The 11,441-nt window shown below is 36.5% G+C and overlaps 1 protein-coding gene across 1 annotated transcript in view; it reads left to right on the forward strand.

Annotated features, from left to right (window-relative positions):
* Positions 1 to 279: 279 nt before the first annotated feature.
* The window catches only part of LOC118746772 (DNA replication licensing factor Mcm2), a gene marked incomplete in the record, with an annotated part of 22,578 nt that continues 11,416 nt past the window's right edge, over positions 280 to 11,441 (forward strand). Inside the window, 2 exon segments of the mRNA XM_036480687.1 lie at positions 280 to 473; positions 526 to 1,557. Coding sequence (XP_036336580.1) covers positions 468 to 473; positions 526 to 1,557 — 1,038 coding nt within the window.

The following is an 11,441-nucleotide window of genomic DNA, read 5'->3' on the forward strand; positions in this document are numbered from 1 at the left end:
GAGTATATTTGGGTAATCCGGACGAGGGTTCAAGGATAATCGTAACAGTATGTATAAAGTGATTTTATATTAACGATCTCAAACCAGTTTAGAATGAATTTTAAATGTGAGCAAATGACATTTTAATATACCTTACGTGCATATGTACCTTTGTATACAATGAATGTTTAATAAGAACAATTCTTTGTGCATACATTTGAAAAAGACGTTTTTGGTAGAAAATGACGTTTTTCAGACCAAGAGGGATGTGTTCTAATGGGGAAGACTTGGCAACACTGGTTCCAGTACAAATTAGTACTGACTATTGGTTACTTACAAACCTAATTATTTGCTGTCATAAATCGCGCCAAAAGTTACTTCTCGTGAAAACACAACGACGGGCGATTGTTTGCGTTCTGTTTTTTATATTGAAGAGTTTTTCGGATTTATTTACTGTTAGCAATACTAAACAAAAAACACCAAAATAAATGGCGGTAAGGAAAATTTTTGTGGCCTAAAATATTTAATAAAATACTTTCACTGCAGGACCAAGTGAGTTCACCACCTCCAGCAACTCCGAGTGATGCCGCCGATCGGCGTGATTTGCGTGCGGCTATGACTTCCCCAGTTGGTGACTTCGAACCATTTGAGAATGAAGACGAAATCCTTGGAGATCAGACTATTCGAGAAGAGGAAGAAGATGGAGAAGAGTTGTTCGGTGATAACATGGAGAACGACTATCGTCCGATGCCTGAATTGGATCACTATGATCCAGCGATGCTGGATGATGAGGATGACTTCTCGGAGATGTCACAGGGCGAACGACAGGCTGCTGAGGCGGAAATGCGAAAGCGTGACCGTGCACTTGGTATACATCGAGATGATAGAGATTTAGGCTTTGACCAAAGTGACGAAGATGACGATGTTGGACCGCGGGCAAAGCGTCGTGCCGCTGAGAAAGCTGCTGAAGGTGAAATGGAAGACGCGGAAATGATTGAATCGATAGAAAATTTGGAAGATACTAAAGGCCATTCTACAAAAGAATGGGTTAGTATGCTTGGACCACGAACAGAAATCGCCAATCGCTTTCAGTCTTTTTTGCGCACCTTTGTTGATGAACGTGGTATGTACACATACCGGGACCGTATTCGACGCATGTGCGAACAGAATAAATCTTCATTTGTTGTATCCTACACGGATTTGGCAAATAAAGAGCATGTACTTGCGTACTTCCTACCTGAAGCACCTTTTCAAATGCTAGAAATCTTCGACAAGGTGGCTAAAGACATGGTCTTATCAATATTTCCAACATATGAACGTGTTACAACAGAAATTCATGTTCGTATATCAGAATTGCCTCTTATAGAAGAGTTACGGACTTTCCGGAAACTCCATCTGAACCAGCTGGTGCGTACTTTGGGCGTGGTAACAGCTACAACGGGTGTGTTACCTCAACTTTCAGTCATCAAATACGATTGTGTGAAGTGTGGCTACGTTTTGGGGCCCTTTGTACAGTCACAGAATACAGAAGTTAAACCTGGCTCCTGTCCTGAGTGTCAAAGTGCCGGCCCTTTTTCGGTAAGTAATCAGACCAGATACAGAAATGTAGCCATTATACAAATATTTTTTTTATTTAATTTTATTTTAATTTTTTTAATATTCTTATCATGAATGTAGCAAATTTAATTTACATGTCGATCCCTTTGCACAAAATTATCATAGGTATAATTTGGTGAGGTTCATAAAAACGCTCTTTGTGGAAATTCACAAACGTTACATCAGAATATTGTTTTTGTATAAAAAAAGACATGCATTTTTTATAAAAAAAAAAAAAATAAAATTCTTAGAGGTCGCGCTGGTTGGTTTTTTATAAAAACGCTGATTGTTCTCAATTTTTTTATTTTCTTGACATGTTAAAATGCTGCTAAAAATGGGGTTTTTACATATAATTACTTTGGTATTATTGGGGAACTTTCCCTTAATTACACACCTGTCTTGGACAATTAGAATGGGTCTAGTTCCCGAAAATATGCTCTGGAAAAAACACTTATTAAATTAAAACGTTGGTACTGAACGATTTACGCATTGTCATGGGTTGGAACTTGTTACCAGGGTGTTTTTGGGGTTGCTAGTTAGGGATCTGATCTTAAAAATGGGGGATCCAAAATGGCGCCTAACTTAAAAAAAAATGATTGGATTTGTTTGAAACTCTTAACCACCATTTTGAATTTTGAAAATCTGACATCAGATTCATAATCAGCAACCCCAGAAACCCACTGGAAACATTTTTTAACCCTTGACATTGTTTAAAACGTTCAGTATCAACGTTTTAATTTTAGTACTTTTTTTAATTTAATCGCCATATTGGATCCGCCATTTTGAATTAAAAAAAATTGACTTCAGATTCGTAATCGGCGACCACAAAAACGCTCGAGTGTCGAGTTTCGAACAAATCTAATCATTTTTAAAAATAATGGACCGCCTTTTTGGATCCGCCCTAATTAGCAACTCCAGAAACCCCCTGGTAACAAGCTTCAACCCATGACAATGCGTAAATCGTTCAGTATCAACGTTTTAATTTTACTAGTCTCTTCTAGGCCCATTCTAACTGCCTAAGACAGGTATATAATTAAGGGAATGTTCCCCAGTAATACCAGAGTAATTATATGTAAAAAACAAATTTTTAGCTGCATTTTAACATGTCAAGAAACTAAAAAATTGAGAACATCAGCTTTTTTTATAAAAAAACCGACCAGCGTGACCTCTAAGAAAACTTGTTTTTCAAAATAAAAAAACACGTTTTTCTTTTTTTTATCACGAATAACAATAATTTGAGGTAGCGTTTATGAATTTCCAAAAGAAATTTTTTTTTAACCACTAGTATATGTATATAAATATGTAAGTGCAATTTTTTCCGAAATAAAAAAATTTTGAAAACTAGAGAAAACGCTTCGTGCGATTACGATAAACAGGGAAACATATTTTGACCATGGACGTCGATAGAGGTTTTTGAAGCAAGTATAGTTCGGAAACTTTTCTATAAGGGCTGTCGTTGAAGCGGCGGTTGGCGAAGGTGGGGTGGGCGTGGCACCTCCAAAACAGCTTTTTGGACATGACATCAACCGCCATTGACAAAAAAGCAAACCCCTGACCGCCTCGGCCCAAAATTTTCACTTGCGTCCACAGTATTTTTGCGTAGAATTCCTTTCTGGGTAGGCGTGATTCGCCCGCGCTTAGGGATTATAACCCTTACTACCCCAGAAGATAATTTAGATAGGCCTTCTTAAGTAAAGCCATTCTAAGAGGCCTACCCAAGAAGGGCTGAAAAAAGTACTTCCTTTCATGCCTTCTAGAAGGGATTATCCATTTACAATTTACGCGAATGCATAAATTTATATTATTTAAAATTAGAAATTAATTTAAACAAATATTTTAAGTTGCAATAGCACATATTTGATGTAAACCTTAAGCAAATACTTCAAAGCTGTATGATTTTTATAAACTAAAGAAGCAACTTTAGAAGAACTCCTCCAAAAGGCTTTCTGAAGTACGTCCTATAAAAGCCCTTCTGGAAGGCCTTCCAGAAGTAGCGAAAGAAAAAGCCCTTCAATTTTTGCCACTCCATACAAAAAAGAAAGGATAAAGGAATGTAGAGAGGAAGGCCTCTTGACTCTCAGGAAGGCCTTTTGGAAAGGCTTTTAACTCCTAAATTATCTACTGGGACGTAGAATTCTCCTCTGAGAAGAAGGCCCCCCTTCTTTTGTCAAAAGTGTATAACATTTCTTATGCATATAACTCAACCTCCGGTGTCCACAGTATTTTTGCACTAACTCCTTTCTGCGTAGGCTATGTATTCCGTTTTTTGTTTGTAGAGAAAAAATGTCTTAACTAGACTTAAAGTCTATTTAATAAATATAGTTCTAAATCATAAAAAGCCACCCAATTATTATTTTTTGTATTAATAAATCAAAGTTTAAATTAGCGACGGGCAGATAGAGCTTTTACTCTGCACACGCCTATTCAAAATGTATAAAAGGCTTGAAAGAGCTTTGCTCGCGGGCAAGAAGGCGCCCATCAACGGTTTAAATTGATTATAGGTAAGAAAACGTATGTGCTCTTTCATAATTTAATTTAATTTATTAACGCTTAACGGCGAACATTAACGAGTTAACGATCTTGCTTGCGCACGTGTTCGTAATGGTGTCTTCGTTTATACCAAAAACGGTCGCCTTTTGATTGCCCCTTTCTCTTTTCGTTTTCGGTTCTAAAATAAAGGCAAACGGTGCTAAAATTTAGTATTCGTACCTTAAAATGTTTCGCCTGGAGAGAAGGTTGCCCAAAATTCAGATGGTTGCTTAAAACAACAATATTATGAAGTACTTGAGCTGGACAAGGACAAGAGGCAAAAACACGCCCTTTTAGAGGGTTGAGTGTAACATAAACAAGTTTTACACCGTGGAAGGTCAACATTTTTTGGAAGAAACGAAATCGCCAAGGCACATTAAACAGGTAGTATCAGTAGAGCAGCTGATTTGATTTTTTTATACCCGAGCGCACTTGCAAGGGTATTATAACTTTGTTTACATAATGGTTGTTTTCAACAGCCAAAAACGAATCAAGATAGATATAGACAAATGTATACATAAATGCTCAAAAAGAAAAAAAGAAAGCGATGGAGCGGTGACTGTCTGCCGCACGATAACTCGAGTAAAAATTGAGATATCTTAACGAAACTTGGTATGTGTACTTCTTTTGAGCGTAGGACGGATGGTATTGAAAATGGACAATAACCACGCCTAACTCCCATATAACGGTAGTTTTTAGAAATACGAAAACTGTGATACTTCAATAACTACTGAAGACTATTCACTCAAAGTTGATATTTGCAATGACTTTTAGGCGAAAAATAGGAATATTCAGCCTCATTGCGTAAGTCGTAAATTAGGCTCAATTGTACGACTCGACAACATTGGCATTGTCTACTGTCGTGCTGTAATAAGTAAACAACGAAAATCGTCGAAAACTATGCAGCGCTGCCAAGTTCTTCCGTTTTAATGCACTATTCGTGTCGAAAATTTAGGCAATGCAATATGGGCCAGCAAACGATAAAAAGGGCCAATATTCGAAATCTTATCTTATAGGGGGTTTTGGGGGTCACTGATTACGAATTTGAAGTTAGATTTCAAAAATTCGAAATGGCAAATCGGATATGGCCGGCACAAAAAATACGTTTGTTGTGAGCCTTCATAAAATATAGTTTCCGAAGTCCAACAGGAGGAGGCTACACTACGAATTTAGACTTCACTTTTTTTAATTTTTTGGTATTTTTTTGATTTTGTTTTTATATTAAAACTAGCAGACCCGGCGAACTTCGTCCCGCCCAAAATTAATTTTTTGTATTGAAACATTTTGGTCTAATATTTTCACCAACAGTTCACGTTCATGATTTTCATTGACGCATTTATCTTCTAATATTACGGTTTGGTGGTTTTCAGAAGGCAGATTTCCATTGCCATCTTCAATAACCTAGCATAAGTGTATATGCATACAAAGTGTATATGCATGGGATTTGCCACGCCCATTTTTCCAATAGCCACAACTTTTCTTCGTGGCTCTTTGATTGATTTGATATACCTCCGTACCTATTTTCAGTACTCTACCACGAACACTTCCAGAGAAGTGTGAAAAATTCGGTTTGTATGGGAGGTGCCAAGGCCCCTGCACCTAGCGGTATGAAATATACTTTACATCCGATTCCATACCTACCATATATGCACAAAAAATTTCATAAAGATCGGTCAAGCCGTTTAGGAGGAGTTCGACCAAACAATTAAAATTTAAACAATTTCAAAAATGTTCGAACTTCGAAAAATTGTGAAACTTGTATTTTTCTTTTATCGTTGAGAAGCATAAACAGATAATTGCATAACAAAAGCTCGACCTTTACAAAAATCAATACTCAATATTATATTTGATTGTAGACACCGGAACAGGTGAAAGTAAATAAAAACTTGTAAAAAGGGGAATCTTTTAAAATCATATATATACATATGTGTATACTAAATATATAATTTGTAATTCTGCACATGGGCTAAGACTTTTGGCTTAGAGAGGGGCCTTACATAATGTTCGAGCTTTAGATTTTCACCAGCGATATTTGTATAAACACTATTGCCAACAACGTGGCGTGGTGTAGGTTGGTATTGAAAATGGGCGAAATCGGACCGTAACCACGCCCACTTCCCATATAACGGTAGTTTTCAGAAATACAAAAACTGCGATATTTTAGTAACTACTGAAGATTATTCACTTAAAATTTATATTTAAAATAAACTTTAGACGAAAAATAAGAATATTGTAAATTTTTGGAAAATGGGCGTAGCCACGCCCACTTATGGTTACATGTGTATATCTTGGTAACCGCCGTACCACCCTGAAGGAAAGATTGGTCTAATTGCTCGAAAAATATAGTCGTAGGTATAGTAGTTTTGTAACTAGACCAAAGATAGTCCAAAAATTTAAAGCAATGTAATGTAAAACATGTGTACTAAAAGTGGTCCGAATGTAATGCATAAGGTACGAGTTTTGTTCTAAAATTGGTTACAATGTCATGCAGTAGCGGACGATGGTTATAATTAACGATTATATGATATGTAGGTACTTAGTCAAAGAATTTTCATGTGCGACGTTGGCATGTAGAGAGAGTATTCGCTTAAAAAATCTGAAAACCCCGGTTCGAATCGCAGCTGGCGCAAGTTTTTTTGTTTTTTTTCCCCCAAAATTGGTTACAATGTAATGCAGAAGCGGACAATTGGTCCGAGCCTAGGACATTCAATGTTAAATGTAAATAGAATTTTACATGTTCTTGGACCAAACTTTGGATTAGTTACAATCACTTGCAGTCTAGTTTGTGGTGTGCTCTAAGTCTATTCCGAGGTCCTACAGGGCTGTTTTTTCCAAACTTGGCACGGTTGTTGGCCTTGGTACAGCACACCAAATGGCCGACTATTTTTAAAATCGGACAATAACCACGCCCACATCCCATATAACGGTAATTTAGAGAAATACAAAATCTTCGATAAATCAGTAAATATTAAAGGTAATTTATTCAAAATTGATGCTTGCAACAATTCTTTACCAAGAAATACGTTTATGATAAAAATTTGGAAAATCGACCTGGCACCGCCCACTTATGATCACAGTTCTATGAATTTGTACCAAACTCGGTATGGTTATTGTTCTTGCTACATAAAAGCAAAATGTTGAAAATTATTGAAATCGGACTAAAATTACGGCCGCTCTTCATATAACGGTAAATTTCGAAATTTAAGGCAAGGAATGAAACCGAAACCCAAACCGAAACCGTAACCGTTTAAAACCGTTTCGTTTTTCAAAACCGAAACCGAAACCGTAACCGTTATCTTGACCTGAAAAGGAACGATACCGAAACCATTTCAATCACAGGTTTCAATCGGTTTCCAGAAATTTACAAAAATAATAAATACAAATTTCTTTGAAATAAATGATTTATTTAACCAAGATCAGCAACATTTTGCTAAAATTCTTGTTAAGTAGTAAATAAGTATGGCAAGGTAACTTTTCGCAAAAATCTGCTGATGACTTTGTTGTTGTGAATCGATAATCGATTAATTATATTTAAGTAGTTTCTTTCCCGTACGCAATGCGAGATCCCGCGTGTGCCCAAAATAGCCCAGAAATCATGCCTGTACTCAACAAAATGGGTAATAGAGAGCGAAAATTCGAGCGTATTCGATCGTAAGTGTATTCTTCTTCCTGCCCGAAACAGCCCGAAATTTTCTCCGAGTAAAAATGGATAAAGTGTCAAAGTGCATATCAGCTGTATTGTGTTTACATGTTGCCTGCATTTACTTGGTGCTTTTAAGGAAAAGTGAATGGCCTGTTGATGTATTTTCAATCTATGTACTTAAAATCAAATTTGTGAAACCAAAATTCAATTTCCAAGTGTTTGCATTTAATACCATGTTCTGACCGACAACCAAAACATTTTTCCTTCATTTTCTTTTAATTTACAACCTTTAACTTTCATTCTTATTTTACTTTGGCCAGGCAATTAACAATAAATCCGAAATGGCGTATTAAAGATGATAAAATATGACTTCCACTTCGATAAATAATCGAAAAAAACTAGTGAAGACACCGAATGGAATGAGTGGAAAGTGAGTTTTCAAGTAGTTTTCAGCGAAAACTGGTTTTCGTTTAACAGATTTTATATGGACGAAAACACAAGTTTTAGGTCGAAAACCTAAAACGAAAACATGTTTCCGATGTCGGTCAGAACATGGTATAAGTGACAAAAACAAGAACAACGTGAATCAGCTCTTTATCGACTTGTGGGCACGAAATGTGGGTTTTTGCGTTTCCGTACTTCTGAACTTTGTTCCATTTTTGAAAGAAAATGTTTCTCTTATTCTCTAATTACCAAATCCGGTCCGGATTGTTAGGGAAAGAACCTAGTGTTGATATTATCAGTGAACTGTAATTTTCGATTTTCTTTCCTCAACGTTTAAGACATTGTGATTTAAATAATATCAACAAAATTTCTGTGAAAAACCGAAACCGGAACGAAACCGAAACCAAAACCGAAATAAATTTTGAAGAACGAAACCAAAACCGAAACCGAAACACTTGGCAAAACCGAAACCCAAACCGGAACGTTATTTTGAATCGGTTTCATTCCTTGATTTAAGGTCTCCAATTTATTCAAAATTGATACACCCCGGCTTACCATGTAGCGATAGCTTTCGGAAAGGTGAAACACATATATTGAATACTTGCGCCGGGTATTTAATGTTGGGCTCCGCCCGAACTTTTATTACTTGATTGTATAGCAATAATTTGATTCAACATTTTCACCAACAGTTCATGTTCATGGTTTTCAGTGACGCATTTATCTATTAATATTACGGTTTGGTAGTTGTGTGGAAGGCATATTTCCATTGGGATTCTGAAATAACCTAGCAAAAGTGTATATTTATACAAAGATACGTAATAGTTTCAGTGCGCTTCAAAGGCGCCATGCCCCCTTTTCAAATAGCCCCAATTTTTCTCTAAGAGTATGGGATTGATTTCATATATCTCTATACCATGTTCGAATACTCTACCATGAACATTGCTGAAGATATGCAGTATGAAAAATTCGGTTTTTATGCGGGGTGCTACGCCCCTTTTTTCAATTGTTTCAATTTTTCTACATGATTATGCGACTAATTTCATATACCTCCATTCCATGTTCGAGTACTCTACCATGAACATTTCCGGAGACATGCAGTATGAAAAATTCGGTTTGTATTCAAAATGCCACGCCCCTTGTTCCAATAGCCTTAATTTTTCTTCATGGCTATGCGATTGATTTTATATATCTTGTACATACCAGTATGAAAAATTCGGTTTGTATGCGAGGTGCCACGCCCCCTTTTCCAATAACCACAATTTTTCTCCATGAGTATAAGACTGTTTTCATATATCTCCATACCATATTGAGTAGTCTACCATGAACACTTCCAGAGATGTGCAATATGAAAAATTTGATTTGTATAGGAGGTGCCACGCCCCCTGCACCTAGCGGTATGAAATATACTTTACATCCGATTCTCATACCTACCATACATAACACAACAAATTTCATAAAGATCGGTCGAGCCGTTTAGGAAGAGTTCAATTTTTATATGTATACTAGCAGAGCACCCGACGTCGTTCGGGGTAATTTAATCAAAATATAAAACAGCAATACAAATATTCAGATCAGCATAAATTAGAGGAGAAAAACTATTGTTTTCTTTCTAAATTATGGCATCCTTATAGGCCATACTTTGAGATTTATCGTACTTTAGCTAACATATGTTGAATACCACTTTCTGTACTAAAATTCTTGTTCGATTATTAATATTAGATGGATTAAGGTAATGATAGAATTTTTAAATTAAAATTAGTCCACTAAGGTACATTCTGCTTAGCTTCCTATTCGCGTAGCTGTTTTAGGGCCGGTTACTCAATGTCTGGTTAACTCTAATCTGCGCTTAAACATCGTTGTCGACCTCTTCGACTCCATGTATTCAACAGGGAGACGGTAACAACGATAACTATGTTTAACCGGAGATAAGTGTTAACCAAACATTGAGTAACCGGCCCCTAATATTGCTGCATTTTTTCCGTAGAATACTTATTTCAGAAAAAGTTTTATTCATTATACATGCACATGTTTCGTTTAACAGCATCGCGGTATCAATAAAATTATTTAATCTTTCCATTTCAAGATGGTCTAAAGACTGTAAAGTTTCAAAAAACACAGTTTTAAATATCCAAGTGCTCTAATAGTTAAATACATATTTATCCCCCTTTTACAAACATATTTATATATACTTTATTCTAAACACCTCCCATTATATATGTCTGCATACAAAATTTGAGGTTCATGTGACTTATGGTTCCCAATTTAATAATAATAGGATGGCGCTTACACATATGTTAGCGTTTGGCCGAGCTTCTCCTCCGACTTGTTGAGTGCGCCTTGATGTTGACACACAAAGCAGAGGGACCTACAGTTTTACGCCGAATCCGAATGGCGATTTATTTTTATGAGAAGCTGTTTTCATGGCAGAAATACACGCAGAGGTGTGCCATTGCCTGCCGAGGGACGACCGCTTTTGAGAAAAAACCTTTTTCTATATTTTTTTTGCGATGTTGCTTTGGCCAAGGATTTAACACAGGTGCTGATGAGTGAAAGCGAGCACTGCTTACTACTACACCACAGCGGCCGACTGGTTCCCAATTTATGAATCCCACACCTATGGGATTTGACACGCCCCCTTTTATTAACACATTAATATTTATCTTACTATAAACACTTACCAAAGATATGTCTGCATACCACATTTCAATTTCATGTGACTTATGATTTTAAAGTTGTAGCTGATAAAAACTTCCACGCCTATGGGATGTGCCACGCCTCCTTTTAAAAACTCATTCATATATATCATTTTCTAAGCGCGTACCATATCTATACCTGCATACAAAATTTCAAGCTCGTGGGGCTTATGGTTCCGAAGTTATAGCTGATAAAAAATTCCACGCCTATGGGATGTGCAACGCCCCTTTTACAAACTCATTTATTTTCAGCCTACTATAAGCACCTACAATAGCTAAGCCTGCATACCAAAGTTAAAGTTCTAGTGACTTATGTTTTTTGAATTTATAGCTGATAAAAAATTCCATCACTACGGGATGTGCCACGCCTCCTTTTATAAACTCATTCATATACACCTTACTATAAGCACCTACCATAGCTGTGCCTGCATACCAAATTTCAAGTTTGTAGGGCTTATGGTTCCCAAGTTAGAGCTGAAAAAAAATTTCACGGCTATGGGATATGCCACGCCCCCTTTTACAAACTCATTTATGTATACCGTATTATAAGCACCTAC

The sequence above is a fragment of the Rhagoletis pomonella genome, unplaced genomic scaffold, assembly GCF_013731165.1.
Source record: "Rhagoletis pomonella isolate Grant_MI unplaced genomic scaffold, Rhpom_1.0 Rhpom_scaffold_00001, whole genome shotgun sequence".
In the NCBI taxonomy this organism is placed as follows: Eukaryota; Metazoa; Arthropoda; class Insecta; order Diptera; family Tephritidae; genus Rhagoletis; species Rhagoletis pomonella.